The 21,317-nt window shown below is 38.5% G+C and overlaps 2 protein-coding genes across 2 annotated transcripts in view; one reads left to right on the plus strand and one right to left on the minus strand.

The window, feature by feature from the left end:
• The window catches only part of Hs3st-a (Heparan sulfate 3-O sulfotransferase-A), a 181,692-nt gene that overhangs the window by 80,647 nt on the left and 79,728 nt on the right, over positions 1–21,317 (minus strand). Inside the window, exon 2 of the mRNA XM_076376635.1 lies at positions 13,335–13,421. The gene's annotated coding sequence lies outside the window, so the exon portion shown is untranslated. The remainder of the gene's footprint in view (positions 1–13,334; positions 13,422–21,317) is intronic.
• Positions 3,866–7,693, plus strand: LOC143178507 (uncharacterized). The gene has a single exon (XM_076377232.1). It carries the CDS (start codon positions 3,866–3,868, stop codon positions 7,691–7,693), a length of 3,828 nt encoding a protein of 1,275 aa, XP_076233347.1.

A 21,317-nucleotide genomic window follows, 5' to 3' on the forward strand; every position in this document is an offset into this window, starting at 1 on the left:
GAGTGGGGATATCGTCCTGTATTTAACTGTAACTGCATTGTCTGTGATACCCCCACTCTTCTACTCTATGACCTCACTGGAAGACATTTTGTCCTAACAACTGGCAATACTGGATCACCATGTAACTCCTGATCAATTGTATAACTAAATTTGCAAATTTAACCTTACTGTGGTTTATATAACATTATTTTCATATACTTAATAATTTTAATTTTATGTATATTAAATCATGTGACTAATTTAATATTTAAATCGTAAAATAATTATAATTTTGTAAAATAGCAATTAATATCAATGCGTCTGTCGTTATTTTTGTTCATCTCGATTAATTTTTCTCTTCATAATTTCATACTTTTCTGTTAGTTTTACATTCTTGTAATTATTAATAATAAATTACGTGAAACATACTGTAGAGTAGAATCTTTATCAACGAGACTGAGATTATCTGTCATAAATACATATATTACTATACTTGGTAGAGGTGTGTTAAAAATTAAAGCATTCATATTTTAATGAAAACTTCTCTAAGTGAATGTTACTGACATGATCAAATAGATGTTCTTGATATCTAGAATTCATATGTGTTATCGCCTAACAATCATATCAGTAACTGAAAGAAAATTAAATATTTCATTCGCCTCGTATATCCACTTCGCTCGATAACGGCGTTAAATAATTAAGGGACTCTGACAGTTAGCTCTTTCAACATCTTTTCATGAATTCCTCTCCACGAGTTTTATAAATAAATCTACACCTCTTTATAGGCTTTGAACAGCTGTCACACTATACTATTCATTTCATCTCACAATTTCTCGATCGAATTAAAATCGAGTAACTATGGTGATCCTTTGTAATTTTAAGTTCATTACATAATCGTCATGTTCCTGCTAAGATTTTAATGATATAACATGCATGAGGTCTTCTAGGCGTTAATAACATTAATAAATAGCAATTCATTTAGGGGAAATTTCATTCAAATGAATATGTGGATATTTGAATCAGGTGCTATCAAATGTTCAAATAGGAACTTATGTCTATGTATATAGACAGTAGTGAACATTCTGTGTTAATCAGGATTCCTACACCGCAGTATATCAAGAATACAATAAAGCTGGGAATAGAACTCGATCGACGATTTAATCGTAGTCTAAATTATAGCATCAGGCACCAGAAGGAGATTTCAGTTTCAAATTTGGTCTTAAGTCGATTGATCGTCCATTATACCCTATATATCATTCAGAAAGCATCAACTTGTTAAAAATATGTTCCGTTCGACGAAGCAACACGCTGTTTTTTATTGTTGCCAGATGTGGAAATCTTAGTTCTTTTCGCATCGTTTTCGAAGTTCCACATCTGGCATATTTTTACAATATAATTTCGAGACTTTCGTCGAACGGCATGTTCTTTTCCCTAGCAATAACCATCGAAGAGGCCATATTGTTCCGCGGTCGTTAACGGCTCAGGGCCAACCTCGGTAAGGTCATCGAGGATTGCAGTCGACTCGCGGGACAATATGGCCATAAAAACATCTGTGAAACACTCGTTCGGTCTTGTCTTTTTGATCCGGAGTACCGTTTCTTCCTCCCCAATTTTCGCGGCCTTCGACCTGAAGGAGAGGTTTCCTCCACCTTCGTCACGAGGAAGTGAAGGCGGTTCCCTTGCCCCCGTCAAGGTGGCCAAGAGGAGCTTCCTTCTTTGGGTCGAAGGCCAATCAATGCTGATTTGTCTAGTCACACCAAATCAGTGACGCCCTCAAATTCGCAAGTTTGGGGGATGAAAGTGGTGGAGGAACGGACTCCGAGAAAACAAAACCAGGAGACATGAGAGTCTTGGTCAGAACGTCAAAAGCATAACGCCGAAATCAGTCAAACAGTCTGAACGTCAGAAACGTGACAACAGTCAGAGACCATACGAATCCTCTAACGAATTAAACGACGCGACAATTAAAAGGACTATTTTAGTTAATTTAAATATAGTTACTTATTTTAGAATCAGCCACCTAATATTAAGTTGGCCGGTGGTACGCGACATTCGTGAATACGCTACACGTTCGCGAATGGAACATTTTTTGGTCCTTCGAGCCGGATATGCGACCTGTGGAAGTGTAGTGCATACATACAAGATACGCGATCTGTGGAAGTGTAGTGCACATATACAGGATACGCGATCCGTTAAAGTGTAATGCGCACATCAACTTCAATCGCTCAAATAGATCCGAGCATTATCATACAAAACACCAGAGGAATTCTGTCAACCATCCGAATCGAGGTCCGACGTTGGGAATTCTGATTGGAAGCTGAGCGAACACGACCCTGGAGTCTGCACTATCATCGTCAACGGCAACGCACGGTCGAAAGACGATTTCTGCAATCGAAATCCAGTCAAGGTAGGCTAGTTGTTGATCTGCCAATCAGACTTTTTCCTTATTCTGACATCCTCACCAGAAACCTTTTTCTCTTTTTTATCCTAAATAATGGCAAATGATAACGAGACTCGTATACAGGCGTTGAAACTAAAACGACGAACGTTCAAGTCGCAGACAACTATGTTGTCAAACTACGTCAACTCATATCAAGATTCCGCGAGCGAACGAGTAAAATTGCGTAATCGAATCGATCGTCTACAAAAACAATTCGAATCATACGAAAATATTCAAGATGAATTAGCCCTCATCGAAAACGTTGAAGAATCGGAAAGGGAGCGCGAGGCAACCACCGAATTATTCGATAACGCAATAGCCATGGCGACTGTGTTATTGGATAGTTTGAATAGATCTACTCAACAGTCAAACATACGGACTGCGACATTGGACGGCTCAGCCTCGCCCGCGCTAACCACGTCATCCTTCACGTTACCGGTTCATCTTCCAAAAATCGATCTACCGAAATTTGACGGACGCATTGAACGATGGATCACTTTTAAAGACGCCTTTCAAACCATGATCCATTCTCAACCAGGTTTAAATAATGTTCAAAAATTACAATATCTTCGTTTATCACTAACCGGAAGAGCGGAATCTGCTATCGACGCATTCACCATAAGTGAAGAAAACTACGAAGCCGCTTGGAATCAATTAAACGATATTTATGATAATAAACGCGTACTCGTTCTTCGGCATACATCATTGTTACGCGACACTCCACACATGGCTAACGATTCTCCGGAATCCATACGTGATTTCGTCAACCACGTTCAACTCCACATCCGATCTCTCCAAGCCCTCGGCCGGACTTGGGAAGATATGGCCAGCGATTTCATTACGAGCATGATGATATCGAAAATGTCAACAGAAACGCGAAAGGCATGGGAACGTACGCTCACGGACACCGAAGTTCCTAAAGCCTTAGACATTTTGAAACATTTACGAATTGCGTCACATCAATCGAAAGAACCGGAAGCACCATCGAACTATCAACGAATGGACTACGCGCGCGAACCCGCAAGGTATACCTCACAGCGATCTCCGCGACCAATTCGAAGGTCACCACCATCTGCGAAATCTACGCCGTCATCGTCTCGATGGTCGCCTCCGACCACGCGAAAATTCAAACAGGCATATGTTACAAACGCCGCATCGAAATGTAAAATGTGCAACGCCGGGACACACGCTGCATATCAGTGCCAGAAATTTCTCGATATGACGGTCGAGAATCGAATACAGGCTGCGAAAGGGGCAAAACTTTGCATGAATTGTCTTCAAATAGGCCACGCGACTGAAGATTGTCGATCCGGAGGATGTCGAGTTTGTAACGGTCGGCACAACACGAAGCTTCATCGAGATGCTGCACCGCGAGAAGATGCACGGAAAACATGACTAACTCCATCGAGTCCAGGACAGCAAACATCACGACTACGAAGCACTTCTATGGTCTCAAACGGACAAACAAACGGATTATTGGCAACCGCGATCATTCAGGTGTTCGATAATGACCGACGACCGATTCAATGTCGGACATTAATTGATACCTGCTCCAACGCCAATTTTATAACCGAAAAACTTGCAAGGGAACTACGTTTGCCATCGACTCGGGCATTCGTGGGGATTCAAGGTCTCAACCATTCAAATACAATAGCTAATAAACTCGTCACCGCTACTATCAAATCTCGTGTAACGAATTATCAACGAACCTTAACATTCCTTGTAATTCCGCAAATCTCAGGATTCACACCGGACACTCAAATAGATAGATCAAAGCTTCAAATACCGCCGAACATAAAATTAGCCGATCCACATTTTCAACAGCCGAGCACAATCGACATGTTAATCGGCGCGGGACCAGCATTGTCGTGTCTTAGCGTCGGGCAACTTCATTTATCCAATCGAAACGATCATGATTTGATTCTACAAAAAACACAATTCGGTTGGATTATCGGAGGAAACATCCCAGATACCACTTCAAACATTACGCGGAAAACTTTTGTAACGAGCCTGGATTTTAATCTGCAGCGATTCTGGGAAGTGGAAGAAGGGCCCCACGTGCAACACTATTCATCCGAAGAGCGCGAGTGCGAAGAGCATTTCTTGAAGAATGTTCGACGTGAGAAGTCCGGGCGATATACAGTCGCGTTGCCTTTCAACGAAAAGCGGGACCAGTTAGGGGAATCTCGTTCGCGTGCCCTGAATCGGTTTTTTTCGCTTGAACGGAAATTGAATCGCAACCCGGAGTTAAAAACACAGTATACCGCGGTTATGGACGAATATCTCGCACTTGGGCACATGACACAGGTAGAAACTTTCGACGCGCCGGGCTTCTACTTGCCGCATCACGCTGTCGTAAAACCGTCAAGTACGACTACGAAACTCCGCGTAGTTTTCGACGGTTCAGCCAAAACAAGTAGCGGATTATCATTAAACGACGCGCTAATGATAGGCCCTACAATCCAGGACGATTTATTTTCGTTGCTCCTGCGCTTTAGAATGTACGCATTCGTACTCACCGGGGACATCGAGAAGATGTATCGCCAGTTCCTCGTACGACCGGAGGACCGCACATATCAGCGTATATTATGGAGAGACGACTGCGGAAATTTAAAAACATTTGAATTGAATGTAGTCACGTTCGGACTCTCGTCAGCCCCTTATCTAGCGATACGATGTCTTCATCAGCTCGCGAACGATGAGCAAGAGGAGTTTCCAGAAGCAGCTGCGATTGTCAAGCGAGATTTATATGTCGATGACCTTCTTACTGGTGCCGAGACATTAAAAGAAGCTCGACATATTCAAGCTCAGATAAGCGAATTGCTTACAAGAGGAGGACTTAACATCCGACAATGGGCCTCTAACGAACCGAATCTTCTAACCGGTATTAACAAAAATCAAATCCATCCGAAGATTTTTGGTGATACCGCTGTAATGAAGACATTGGGATTATCCTGGGATGCACGAAACGATACCATCCGATACACTGTCGAACTTCCAATTTCGAACAAGGTCAGCAAGCGGACAATTTTATCAACTATTGCCAAAATCTTTGATCCATTGGGAATACTCGGACCCGTCACGATCGTCGCCAAACTTTTAATGCAACGTCTTTGGCAATTAAAAGTCGATTGGGATGAGTCGCTTCCCGCCAACATCCATACCGAATGGACCACGTATGCGGCCCAACTGCAAATGCTGAACAACGTGGAATTCAGCCGTCACGTATCTTTGAGGGAATGCCAACGGGTAGAACTTCACGGCTTCTGTGACTCAAGCGAACGGGCATATGGGGCCTGCATATACGTGCGAACAATAAACAAATCTGGTCTTATCAAAACGCGTCTTCTTTGTGCGAAATCTCGCGTCGCACCTTTAAAGAGCATCACTCTCGCTCGCTTGGAATTATGCGGTGCCGTTCTATTAGCATCATTATATACTACCGTCCGAAGAGCCATCATTCACAAGATCCACGAAGTAAATTTTTGGACCGATTCGACAATAGTACTAAACTGGATCAACAAACAACCCTGCATGTTAAAAACATTCGTAGCTAATCGCGTGGCCGACATACAGGGAAAGACCGACATCACGTTTTGGCGCCACATTAAATCAGAAGATAATCCCGCTGATTTAATTTCTCGAGGAGTGACACCCGTGCAGTTCCTCCGCAATTCTTTGTGGCTTCACGGGCCTGAGTGGCTTTCAACCGATCAGACGAAATGGCCAGAGTCAAAATATAGTATATCTAACGAATTACCTGAACTGAAAAAGTTAACGTGTCTTGTAACATCAATCGTGCTGAGCGACGAGATATTCGTTAGGTATTCCTGTATCAAAAAACTCACCCGCATCGTAGCCTATTGTCTTCGGTTTCGTCCAAATCGACGCATCGCTGGACCATTAACCGTTGAAGAGATTCGAGATGCCAACCTCAGGATCGTCAAACTGGTACAACATAACACATTTCAACAAGATATTCAGGACCTCAAAACCGGCAAGCTCCATCCAAAGAGCAAACTTCGTTCTCTCCACCCTTTTCTAGATGAACAGGGAATTTTACGAGTGGGAGGGCGATTACAAAACTCTAATTTGCCGTTTGCACAAAAACATCCCATTTTATTACCAAAGGGAAATCACGTGACAGACCTGATCATCCGCGAGTCTCACGTGAGGAATCATCACGCAGGTGTAACGGCAACGTTATACAACGTACGACAACAATATTGGCCCATCGACGGAAAGAACACCACACGAAAAATCATTCGTCAATGCGTAAGATGTTTCCGGGTTAATCCACCTGCCGTCGAATACATCATGGGTAACCTACCTGCTGCGCGTGTCACCGAGAGTCGGCCGTTTTACAACTGCGGAGTCGATTACTGCGGCCCGTTCTATATTAAAGAAAGGCGCTACCGAAACCGAGCTCGGGTCAAAATTTACGTCGCAATATTTACCTGCTTTGCTACTAAGGCAGTGCACCTTGAGGTAGTGAGCGACTTAACGACGGAGGCATTCATTGCGGCCTTAAAACGTTTTATCTCAAGAAGGGGACTTTGTCGGAACATCTACTCCGACAATGGAACAAATTTCACAGGCGCAGATAACGAATTAACGGAACTGTACAAAACATTATCGGACGACGAAAAGTTACGCAGATTTCTTATTGACAAGGAGGTTTCATGGCACTTCACGCCAGCATTGTCACCACATTTTGGCGGGTTGTGGGAAGCGGCCGTGAAATCATTCAAATATCACGTTAAGCGAGTAGTAAGCGATGAACTTTTCACATTTGAGCAATTCAATACATTCGCCATTGAAACTGAAGCCATATTAAATTCTCGCCCTCTTACACCTCTTTCCACCGATCCTAATGACCCATCCGCTCTTACTCCTGGTCACTTCTTGATTGGCAGTTCTTTGACTTGCCCTGCTGAGACTGATTTCAGGACAACACCTACCAATAGACTTTCACATTGGCAACATATTCAAAAGGTCAAGCAAGACTTTTGGTCCAGATGGCATAAGGAATATGTCCATCAACTCAATATACGGCAGAAATGGACCAAGGGGTCCCACAACATCAAGGAAGGGACGGTTGTCGTACTCAAGGAAGATAACCTTCCTCCCCTTTGCTGGCACCTGGGACGCATCCAGCAAGTACACCCGGGAACGGACGGCATCACCCGGGCGGTTACAGTTCGAACCGCAAACGGAGTCTACAAACGGAATGTCAAGCAATTGGCACCATTACCTGACGCAGAATCGCTGTAGCAGTGCAACCATAAAAAGACTCATACGTAACATTAAGTCACATATCGTCGCGATTAATGTTGATCGATCATAGCGATCAACGGGGGGGAGCATGTTCCGTTCGACGAAGCAACACGCTGTTTTTTATTGTTGCCAGATGTGGAAATCTTAGTTCTTTTCGCATCGTTTTCGAAGTTCCACATCTGGCATATTTTTACAATATAATTTCGAGACTTTCGTCGAACGGCATGTTCTTTTCCCTAGCAATAACCATCGAAGAGGCCATATTGTTCCGCGGTCGTTAACGGCTCAGGGCCAACCTCGGTAAGGTCATCGAGGATTGCAGTCGACTCGCGGGACAATATGGCCATAAAAACATCTGTGAAACACTCGTTCGGTCTTGTCTTTTTGATCCGGAGTACCGTTTCTTCCTCCCCAATTTTCGCGGCCTTCGACCTGAAGGAGAGGTTTCCTCCACCTTCGTCACGAGGAAGTGAAGGCGGTTCCCTTGCCCCCGTCAAGGTGGCCAAGAGGAGCTTCCTTCTTTGGGTCGAAGGCCAATCAATGCTGATTTGTCTAGTCACACCAAATCAGTGACGCCCTCAAATTCGCAAGTTTGGGGGATGAAAGTGGTGGAGGAACGGACTCCGAGAAAACAAAACCAGGAGACATGAGAGTCTTGGTCAGAACGTCAAAAGCATAACGCCGAAATCAGTCAAACAGTCTGAACGTCAGAAACGTGACAACAGTCAGAGACCATACGAATCCTCTAACGAATTAAACGACGCGACAATTAAAAGGACTATTTTAGTTAATTTAAATATAGTTACTTATTTTAGAATCAGCCACCTAATATTAAGTTGGCCGGTGGTACGCGACATTCGTGAATACGCTACACGTTCGCGAATGGAACAAATATATTAATTATTTTCAACAAAGTTGACGATGATTTTTGAGAGAACTGAAAAATACGTTCAGACACTCAGGAATTAAAGTGATACATATTTCTTATCGAGTAGATCAGAATTTATCTGCGAGGAACTGAACTTGTTCCAGTATAAGTAACAGATCTGGCAGGTTTCAGGACACTTCTCGTGCATAAAATCGCACCACGACAGATAACGATCGTTCCTAATGACTCTTTTCAGCGTGGCATTACAGAATTGTAAAACTCAGTAATTTCGCTTTGCAATTACTGTCATAATTGTTCATCGAGTTTATGTGCTTGGACACCTATAAATGCAATAAGCATCCAAGAATATTGGTTAGTAATAACGCTGTTGGTTAGAAATCGAGAAGAAAAAGTATGTTAGAAGATGTGTAGAAGTATTTTATTGAGTTAATATGCAAAATTGCAAAGTGTAAGAAATGAGGTATCTCTTTATCTTCGTTAAAATAGAAAACTAACTTTTTACTGTTTATGATAAAGTTTACTATGTAGATAATACAATTAAATGAGAAGTCACAAAACTACAAATTCTATTATTTAAATTTTGATATACAAAATGGTAATTCTTTTTCTATCAATTTAATGTATGTATATACATGATTCAAGAAATTTTTGAAACTTAAGAAGACTTAATTATTTGAATTACCATATAGAAATATATCTTTGAGATACTGCAACGAGAAGTTTTAAGTATTTCATTTGCTGTTTACAAAGTTCAGTAATAGCAATCCTGAAATATTACTCATTCTTAAAAATGAGGGTAACATTCACTTTCTGCATAATTTAATTGTACTGAATATTACAGAGAAGTTGCCAAGAAATTATGGTGATTATATATGTCATCTTGGATGGTACTTTCACGATGGTTTTATAAAATAGCAGTACTTGAACAGTAAAGTAATAAGACCAAGACTAAAGACATTCGCGATATTTTAAGGATTTTTTATTACAAATAATATTCGAAATGGTTCAAACTTCCTTATATTCTTAATATCTCTGAAACTATGAGAGCAGGATGAAACTTTATACGCTAAGAGTACAGAAGAGATCTTCATGTAATAATAGTTTCTTCTTTTAAGATAAGTTTCCTTTTAAAGATAAGGCGGATTGATCCGAAGATTACATTTCTCTTTTAGATGAAACAGTATACTTTCTTCTATCTCTCGTTACAGTATTTAGCAGCTTACAGTTCGCATTTCTCGTTGGATAACCTACTCCAAAAGGAAACAGTGAGAATAACAGCACGACAGAGAAAGAACGAGAAGAAACAAATATAAGAAGAAAGTTTTTATATAGATGTAGTAAAAACCGAGTAAAAAGAATTAAAACCGATAAAATGATCTATTTCATACAGTTACTCAGAGTTATCGAGAATCGGCCATATGTATAACAAATATACAATATTTAAGCATCCAATTTGCTTTATTGGATGTATAATAAAACTAAATTAAAAAGAGCTAATTTTCCATTTCAACTTATTTCACGTTTTTGATCCTGTCTAATATCAATTGAAGGATTTATGTAAAAACAACCCTTATTCTATTTTAGGATTTTTTTGTAAGTATGTACACGTTTTAGATTCACCACACAATGGAATATATCTGTAGTTGTAGAGTACGACTACCTAAGTCAGATATTTTATTTCCGAGATATTGACATTTAAAGTTTTCAAATTGAATACTGTCTTATGGATTTGTGTCTTCTTAAACCTTTATTTTTAGGTGCAAAAGTTTTTTTACTGTTCTTTTTCCTTTTTAAAAATATACATTCTATATTCTAGGTGTCAATTAAGGCCTTAACGCGAATTTTTTGAAACTGTGAGGGTCACTTTGCCTTACAACCACAGGTATATCATCAAAAACGTGATTCGTGAATATGCTTTTAAAACAAATTTTAATCAACTGAATACAAATTAAAGCTACTACAGTATCACCTTGCTCTTCTGGAAGAAGAAAAGTTAATAAGGGTCATTTTTGTGTTAAACTCTTCAAGTTGTCATATATCTATCACTTTCGAAGGAAATACAATGAAAATTTGAAGGTATGTAGGAAAAAACAGTAGAAAATGTATTTATGCAATGGAACAATGCAATAGTTGAATTATTCTAATTATTTCTTTATTTAACCTACTGTAGATGTCGGCCAATTGAAGACCAACGGAAGAAGTAATTGAGACCGAGGAAGAAAAACAAAGGAAAGACGAGTCACGAGGGGTCATTATCACTGGTCAGCTCGTCCCAATTTGACGCAGCCCGATGCCAAGTGAATATTTCGTGAAAAGCACACTCTGGACGGGGCTACTCGTTTCTTCTGCCTTTGGGGAATTCATTCTTCGATTGCAGAAAAAAGGAAGCACGAGAAAAGGGAGCACAAGACAGGGGTCTGCGGTTGTTCTTGCAAACCAGTTAATTCCTTTACGAGGCGTAATTGGCCTCGAAGCGAGCCACGATCCAAATGTCACGTTCCCATCGATCAAAATTTCGCGACGAACAATGGCGATCATCCATCACTAACAATCTGCGTGTATCGTGGCACAGTGTGAAATGTTTCTGAGAAGAATTTGAAAACTGAATTGCGAAATACCGAAGAGTAGGATTTGCATGAAATTAACCCCACTGGGTTAATTTATTATTAAATTAATGTCTGAGTTATATAAGTATTTATAATTGTGAGGCTGACTAAAAATGGCTATTCCTGTGCACTGCCCCACTGAATAATTGTGCCAGTAATAATGAAAGTAGTTTATATCAAAAATCTGACAAAATTCAATTTATCGCTTATTTGATACTGCGTTGATTTACTTTACAAAATAGGTGATGAACACAATTCTTTATTAATTTTTTCTTTAGACCACTTTCATAATACTTGTGAAATAGTCATAGTAATTATTACTGGTACAGTTGTACTCTATCAATTTCAATTATTGGAAGCCACGTATTTTTATTTGACGAAATTCTGTTGCTAGACTGTGATTGATGTCACAATTGTGAAATAAAGTTTTCCTATTAGAGTTGCTGAAGGTAGGAAACTTGAGTTGAAAATCGTGGTTGTGGTGAGTAAGAAGCGACGGTCAGCTCACCACTTGAGGGATTAATGGATTATGAAGGTGCTTAATTACTACTGTGAGCTATTGCTGTTAGTATTTTGAATAGAGGGTTGTTCTGGGATTATTACTTTAAAGGCTGATATCTTCGATGAAAAATGAAAGGGTTTAGAAAATTTGTCATCTAAAGAAGTACAGCATTGTTGAAAATAATGACTGAATTTCAATGTCTTATGCTTGTGGGAGTAAATAGTCAATTGTATTGGTTAACCTGTAGCAAATTAACTGAACATTACTATATTACATTAAACGTATAATTAGGATTTTATCAATGTAACATATGATTTGAACGCGAATAATTTGCAGAATGGTAATACCTACTAATTACTTGTTAATATTGTAGAGTCAGTTTTATTAACTCTACATGGAACGTTTAGAATATTCACAATAAATACAATTTAATTTTGCAACAAATAAACGAAAAGAAAAAAGAGGAAAAAAGATTGGAGAGAAGATTCATGGTTCCAGTTTTAAAAATTTGTTGATTCTAATTGTAAATACGAACACTATAGCATCTACTAATTTTTCTAAATTTACGAGAGAAAAAAATGAGAATCATTCTTTACATGTATTGTAAATAAATTATTAAATTCATTCATAATAAACATGTTATTTATTTTAAATAGTGAGTAAATAAAAATGAGAATTATTTTAGTAGGCTTTTCCAAACATTACTAGAACAAAAAGAAATAATAAAAAATTTTGGAAAGTTATATTCTGCATTCTAAAGATCAAATATAATTGTAGAGATTAATTTTTGTTGCAAATAAAATAACTATCAGATGCATTATTTTTGACCTAATATAATCTAAATAAGTATATAAAATATCTTTAAATATTTGGTCTGCAAATAACAGTACATCTTCATGGCTTCAAGGAACTTCACATTTCCATTCACAAAACAACAGTATAAACATCTTAAATACTACTTATACAAAACAATTATCTGAACATTAATCTCATAATCCTTGTCTCTACTACAGCATTAACGTTAAAAATTAGAAACTCGTTCTGCATTGAAAGAAATGGAAGGTAAAAGAAGGAAGAAAATGAAACTCTTCCAAAGCAGTAGCAATGGGGGATTATTTACGATGTTACGATAGCACGGGACAAAATAAAATATGCATTCTTTGTGATATTAAACCACGAGAAGCAGGGGACCATGCAAAATTTCGTTTAAGTATTTATTCTACTACCCACTGTTCCCCTTTTTTCAGTACCCTGCATTTTTGTACATTTTTATGCCTTTTATATTTTCAAATGTAATCAGCTTACGCGCAGGCAGAATGTAATTTTCCATGCAGCTATAATGTTTCTAACGTGATTTCACGAGAGAAACGCGAAGGGAACATAATATACATACGCTAAATAAACTACTCCTTGCATTCGCGAGCTTTAGTACTGTTTTGAATCTTCTATTATCAAATTCAAAATGGTAACTTTTAAGTTTATACCAAACTAAGGAACTTCTGGTATTATTTCAATCTTTTTTAGTTTCGAGTATCGTGTTTCTTTTAAAAAAAATTAAACTTTATTTGCAAATAATATTCTGTGTGTACCTACTCACGATTAGAGAGACAATATCGAACAATCGATAAGTAAAAGACTCACCCTCTCCGGCTATACTAGGTGCCTGCAGTTCTCTCATTAAGGTTAAGTAGTCAAGGTCCATGCAACCGGATTTTTAAACTCAAAAATCTGAAAAGATAATATGAGAAACTTGATTAGTTAAATGTATACTAAATGTTAAATGTAATTGTATTATAACACAATTCTTTTACATTGATGGTAGATTTGAATGGGATGGAAAAAAGGAAGAGTTATAGGATCTTTGAATAGTAGTTTAACTTTAAATTTATGACTCAGGCAAGGTAGATATATCTACCACTTAACTATGCTTTATTACTAGATCGTCGATGTTTATGCATTTATCAGAAATTTCAATGTGAAGAAAGAGATAGAATCCATATAATATGGAAAATTGAGGCAATTATTAAAACCAGACCTCATTTTCGTAACTCAATGTATTCCTCGATTGTCAAATTGACACTATGGTAAAATATCAATAAAATTAGAGGAGCAAAATATATTTTACTAATTATGTCATTAACTAACTACTGACTTTGCACCGTTCTCTATTTCTATTAATCATTGAATTTGTCACTTATTTTGTAATGATAATCGACGCAGCACCAAATAAGCGATAAATTCAACGTTTTTCGATTTCTGATTTATTGCTCGACCACTTTCATAGTTATTGTTGTGTGTGAGAATGAACACTTTCTTCCTATTCAGTGGCACGTTTCAACTACTCAACGTAGGAAATTCGTACAGGATCGATCGAAATTCCACGCGACTAACGAGAGGCTAACGTCACGAGCAAATTGAACAATGCCGATGCTATTTATCCGCTATCAGAGATTCCCAGTTTCATTAGGTCAGTATTGGCCGTGGGTAAAGTTGTACGTTTAACTGCTCTCTATCTTTCCTGCCGACCGAATCGAGCTGCCTTAACGAGAAAGTTGGATCACGCCAGGCCTTTTTTCCCCAGTTACCAATTTCTGTTTATTTGGAGTTTATCCAATTTCTATTAACCACTTAACTCGCAACACGGTTGCTCTTTTTGATGAGTACCGATGAATTAGGCTAAATCGAATCAATTGCTTTTATACATGCTATTATACGCTACAATCAATTTTAAATACTGTCACTACTTATTGAGATCATTTTTCAGTCTTTTCTTAAAAAGAGAATTCAAATTTTAGTAGAGAACAATTAGCGATTATCTTCTTGGTGATGCAATATTGAATACTGAAATGACAGTGCATAGTATACTGTAACGATAAATGGTGCTAAATATTAAATATGTATTTTACCATTATTTTCAGGAAATATATAAATTTCGAAAATTATTGTTTAATATGTTTTATTTTAATGAATATGTGTCAGTAGAAACGACGGTATTAAAGGTATCACTAACAATATCATTAAAATCCACTGTCTACCATGTAAATCGTAGTCATTTAAAATTACATAGCTCCCAATCGAACTATTCTTTTCCCAACAAAGACAAAGAAGACACTGTAAATGATAAAGTTTAATAATTACCTCGCATACTCACGGGAGGTCTAAAACAGAAGGTACTGTTTCAACAAAAGGGTAATAATCATTAGTAGTATTTTACGTTTGTAATCGTTTTTCTGTGGCATCGCTTTTCAGTTGGAAAATACGCGCGAAGAGGCAGAATAAGCGACTAGCTCGACCTGTAGGTCGATATATGCTGGACAATTTGAATTGATATAAAAATACCTTAACAATATCAGATAAATATAAATTATAAAAATAAATTTTTAAATTGAAATATAAATTTTTCATTGTATAAGAATGAATAAAAGTATTCCCTTGCACCGTTTAAAAATACATTACGTGATTATTGTTTTACGATTAGCCACAAATGTCTTTCCTCTTTTGGAACCATATTGGGTGAATCGCTAATATTTGTTGAAAAATAGGGGATTTTTGTATTATGACATATATGGGATTTGAAATAACCAAACATTTTAAATATTCAAGAATTCAACATATCCAAAAATACTAAAAATTCTAAGCCTTTATTATTTCCATTAACATATTCAAAAATTAAAAGAATTCAAGAGTTCCAAGCTCTTAGAGACTCAAAAGGCACAAGATTTTCCAATTTTATTCAAGTATTCAAAAAGTTGAAAATTTCAAAATATTCAAAATATCCAAACATTCAAAGTATTCAAGAACTCAAGTTATTTAAAATTGAAACATATTCACTACTACAAGAATTCCATATATGTATTTTGAAAATGAACTGTTATAGAATCAGTAGTCAAACATTATATACAGTCAGACACAAAAACCTATATACCATACACAATTACTAATATTAAAATGGTGAAAAATACAATAAAATTTATCATGTTAGCAATATGTAATTTTTTATGCTCTGTCACCTTATTGTAAAAAACTTTCTAGACACAGTTGTATTCAAAAGATGAAAAAGTACTCAAACTTTAGGGGTTGTTTCCACTCCCTCAAAGAGGTTTCCCATCAATAAAAAAATATTCCCTGAATAACCCATTACACTCTACATGCCCACAAACTTTCATTAAAATCATAACTTCCAGATTGATTGAATTCCCATATAGTACAGTGTATATAGAATTTTGTGACTACATGTATTCTTTACCCCAAGTACCCTTCAAGCACCAAGTACCTTTCAAGCAAATTTATAGTCGTCCCTCCACCAACAGTCACTAAAAATCCAGACTAAGTCTCTCAAAAAACAAGTTCAAATTAAAAAACCTCATCCTACAAATGAATTACTTCCAACATTCTCAACGTTCTTCCCTGTAAACACCCTGTATAAAATTTCTACGCCATTCTACGTCCACAATCAATCCACAGGAAACTCTCCACACTTTCCGAAACAACTAGTACGCAGGCACTGGCCATGTCGCGATCCATAAATTTTATCGCGCTGTCTCCGTCCCCTCGGAAGCTTCCCATTATTCATAGGCTGACTCGCTACATAATTCCGAGGCTCTCGGGCCAGCAGCCTTTTCTGATCGGGAATAAATCTCTCGATCTCCGGTCAGCAAACGAGTCAATCATCCTCTTTCGCGGCCGTTTTACGGTGTCTCGAGATACGGAAGCTTGTAAAGCGAACGATATAAGCTGTTTGGGGGGACAGAGGATTGGATCGAAGGTTCGCTATAACGCCTCCCTGTATCCAGCATCGCGCGCAACCCTGAAGTAATGCTCAAGGGAGGCCGCCGCCATCTCTAAAGAACCATTGTGGATGTAGAGGCGGAAGATTGGAAAAGGTGGTATGCACAATTTCCCAGGGAAACGGGTCAAGGGTGATTAAGGGAGCCTCGTGTGTGCCACGGAATCGAGGTCAACGGGATTCAACGCCGCCCACCCTCTCACCTCGGCTTGCCGCGGGACGGGGAAGTCTCGAAGACACTTGCTCTCGGTCACTTAAAAAATACCCCGTCCTCGACGCCGTATCTCCTAATATCTTGATTGCGAGTTATTGCGAACACCCTCTGCTCTCGCCGAGAGAACTTCCATTATTCTTTTATAGCGTACGTGTGAAGCACCCTCCTTCGTGTTACGCCGACCCCTCTGGACTAATTTGGCCACGGATACACTGGGGCTAATGATCACCAGCTTTGACTCGCTGAGGATGCTTTATGGATCGAACGGTTCCCGCTTTAATTTCGGTCTGCGGAGTGCGCCCGAGCGTCGAGTGTATAATTAGCGTTCAAATGCTTCGGCTGGAGGCTTCCAGGGGATGATGTTGAATTGTGTTTGGCGTTAGGGTTCTATGTTTTTGGTACTGCTAGGGGTGCCGACTGTTCGATTTAAGGCTGTGTGTAATAATTTGGAGATACTCAGAAATATAAATAGATTATATGTTTAAGATTAGGGGAACTTGTATATTTTAGTATTTTTGTGTAGATATCTTTTTTCTGGTGTTTTTCTCTTTTTCTTTAGTATGAAAAATTAGGTCACTTTTTTCGTGTAAAATCGACTATTTGAGTTTGGCTGGTTACCACCCTGTATTTTTGTTATGACTCTTTAACAATCTCCCTAACAGTCAAAAAATTTCATTTATGAACTTTTTGTTATGACACTTTAATCTTATTTATACTTGTAGAACAGGCTACCAAAGTATGTACAGAAAAATATAGGACACCCTGTATAATCGTCATCAGAGTACCTTAAGTTTACATCTAGAACCGACTCCATATCCTTTACTGACAGTATATGTCAAACTCTAAAGCCTTTTAAGACCTCGTACCCCACATTTCCTTTACAAGCCACAATCTTCATTAACCATGCATACCTATACTTCTCGTTACGTAATCGTCATCAGAGTATCATAAGCCTGAGAATACACTCCACATCTTTCACTAACACTGTATCTCAATCTCCAAACCCTTTTAAGATCTGCTATTTCCTTTAAAAGACACATTTCCATTAACTAATACCAAGTACGACACTTCGTTCCTCCAACACGAAAAATCCCCAGCACCGAGGTTGTTTAACATACAGCAGGCGCAAACATTTTGACACAGAATATAGAAAGCACATTTCAGAATTATTCTACTCGTTTCGTGTCCCCCTTCCCGCTGTCCAAGAAGAACAACAAACATTTCCTGCGTCTGTAGAAAAAATATAGTCGAAACCGAGGACAGGAGAAATATTCGATTGAAAAAACACGACTCCGCGCAGGGATATGGAAGTGCAGGAGAATTAATCAATGAATTTCCCAGCGTGCTTGAAACTTTAAATACGCGATATCGGAAGCTCGAACGTCGAGGATCAACGCGCACATCCACATGCCTGCATATTACGAAATTATTCAACAATGCTCGCGTTCTCAATCGTGCCTCTCAACGAAAATAACTTACTATGTCCTTGCTGTACGCCAGTTCGATCGTATCGAGAATCAGGCGCAGTGCATCGCTGGGGGAAAGTAATTCATTAGCCATTTCTCTTATGAACGATCGAGCCTCGCGTGGACGATCGGCTTCGAATCAAGTTCACTCTATTCAAACTGCTCCGACTATTGCTTAACGGTCAATGTTCCAGGGCTATTCTGAAACGACCTACATTTCGCGTGGATACCTACTGCATCTGTGTGCGCGTGTGTATACGGCTTAACGCTTTCAAATCACGAAGATATCCCCGACATTCTGAACAAAAATCCTTTCACTGCTCCTGCAAATTCTCAATTTGCTCCCTCGATTGGATCCCTAAGAACGCTGGAAAATTGTCCGTTCGCTTTGAGAAAGGATCATTTCGAAGCGGTTGGGACTTGGAATGCTCGCTGATTTAATGAGTTCGGTGTCATCATGGTCTTAGAGGTTACAGATCCGATTGATATAGGTGCACTACCGTGTGTAAATATTTGGACAGTCTGAAAGTATTGAAAATGTATAAAATATACTTCAAGTGATATTCTTTGGTATGGTTTTGGCTTCAGACCTTATTTTAGATGATTATTGCATAAGGTAATGATGACTAAACCGTAGCTCGTTAGCCGATTATGGCTCTACTGGGAATTTACTGTGGCTCCTAGGTTCTGAAAAAGGTCTTGCAACAATTTTTAAGGAAAAAATCCCCTTTAATTAGAGAAACATCTTTGAAAAACTTCAATTCTGGAGTGAGAAAGTAGAGGCTTTGCTGTTTAAAAATAGTTCAGGCTCCCTATCTAGCGATTTCTTTTTCACCAAGTTACAGCAGTAACACTTTCACAAAGTATTGTGTTGCTAAGGTCTCATTCGAGTCTAGAGCCTGGACCTACACAAATAGAACGCCTATTATTTCCTCCCCACCTCCTCATTTTCCCCCACTGTACCCAAAGAGGGAATTATGTGGCACCCCTGATTATCACCACCAAACTCCACAAACAATGAACCGATACTCGAATATACGAGAAAGTTGCAATCGATTCAAGTTCCCTGTCGAAGCCCCAGTCACCCCAGTGCCTCGAGTGAACACGAAACCGCGTTTGCTGATAGCGGCTTTGCATAAAGGCTCTTTTGCCAGCCTATGACGCGATTAAACGTTCATTATCACACACACGTCGCGCGCACATCGCTGAAAAGCGCCTGCTGCAGATGCAATAACAACGGTCAAACATAACAGCCGGCAGGTGGGTCAACCAACGAGTCGTTAATATTTGAAGAACACGGGTTATATTATCAGACGGTGACCGCGTAACCCGATATAAATTGCGGGGAGAGCGCCCATCCCCCTGCCGATCTTCTCTTCCCGACCTATAAACAGAACGTCACTTCCAGTAAACTCGATTAAGCTGCATTAATACCAACTTTCACGAGCATGTAAATTCGGTCGTGGCATAGGTACAAACATGTGTATCGTGGAACAAAAACATGCCACGGTGAACATATTTTAGCACAGGGTTGCTAGGTGCCACTTGGTACGATAAAATTGGACGACAATGGTGGCACAAGTTTTGAAAATTCACAGTCATGAAGATATTGTAGTTTTGGACTGATGAATTATGATGACGGAAGTACACTGGTGATTCGAGCACGAAATTTGTTGCTAGGCGTATTTGTACAGTGTTTTCTCGCTGTAAGGTCGTTGATAATACTAGGGTTTTAGTACTAGTGCTATTAACCTTAGGAGTACTTTAGTTTACTACTTGAAAAATGTTAATTCTTGACTATTGACACGGAAGCTTGGTAGAGTCCACGTGATATACTTTTGTTATTGTTCTTACTTAAATATAAAAGACATTATAATGAAAGTTGAGAATATATGTCATAACTTGTTTCCTCGCTCATATGAATTCCAAAAGTATTTGTTATTAATAGGTTTTAATCATATCTTTCGTTTTTAACATTAGGTATCTACAGTTGAGGATTAAATTGAATATATTTCTCTTCTATAAAAAATATTAAAAAAGTTATTTATTGGCATCTATATATATTTAAGTTTTCTAACAAAATATGTGGAAATCACTGTAAACCTAAATTGTGAATAATGTTGTCCCTAGGCTGTAACTCTCGTCAGAGATCAAAAAGTTGTTACAATTTAAGAGACTCCTTTTTAAGGGAAGATTTTACCCCTTGGTCGCCGAGCAAGATAAAATTTGAAAGATGAAGTTCGAGAGATCAAAAAGCAGAAGTTTCACACATTAATTTGTTTCTTCATATAACGGCCTTTGAGGAATTTTAATAAAGTTTTGGAAGTTTGAAGTTTAATCAATTTTTGAGTAGCACTCGAGTCTGCTTCCAATTCTAATTACCTAGACCAGAGACTCCAAATAGGACATACTTTTAAATTGATAACTAAATGTTACAGAAAACATTAAAAGGCAGAGGAAACCAGAATTGGAATAATCTTTAACCTACTATACTTCTAAAACATAAATAAGTATCTAATTACCACCCCTAGAAGTAATGAAGATAAAACGATAACATATCAACTAAATACTGTATTATTAAAATAAAATTGATTTCGTTGTTTGACACATGCCCTAATGTTTTTCTCGTCCTCTACAATAGAGGGTTGGAAAGAAACGTGCATGGGGGTCAAGAGGGCGCGAATAGCGGCCAGAGGGGAGAGGCTGATTGTAGAACCGAGATTAAATTTGGAAGGTTTCGTGTTATACGCTCGTAAAATTTAGAAAGGAACGCGTTCCCCACGAACGTCGAGGAAATGAAAGGAAATTTTCTCAGGGAATGAAAACACTTGTGCGTAGGCGGTGGCGGGAACGACAAAGCTATTCCATTTATGGGACACTAACACTTCGTCCAGGGAAATAGATGCACATGTATCGCCAAGCAAATTGTAGATTTCCGTGACAACACGATCTTCGATAATGAAAGGATTGTGTACATAGCTTATAACGTTTTATGTGTAAATACTGGAATAAGCGAATCCATAACTCGTGCATAAGGAGATGTACATCTGTGGTTCCTTCAATAAGCGTGTTTGCTTGTGGATAAAATTGGAATTGCAAATGGGGAGGCAAATTCTGCAGGTGGATTGAAGTTTGTTTTATGTTGGCTTTTATCTTAA

The sequence above is a fragment of the Calliopsis andreniformis genome, chromosome 4 (assembly GCF_051401765.1).
Source record: "Calliopsis andreniformis isolate RMS-2024a chromosome 4, iyCalAndr_principal, whole genome shotgun sequence".
Classification (NCBI taxonomy): domain Eukaryota; kingdom Metazoa; phylum Arthropoda; class Insecta; order Hymenoptera; family Andrenidae; genus Calliopsis; species Calliopsis andreniformis.

Excerpts from the sequence above, each read along its gene's own strand:
- LOC143178507 (XM_076377232.1), top strand. The coding sequence starts at position 3,866 with ATGGTCTCAAACGGACAAACAAACGGATTATTGGCAACCGCGATCATT.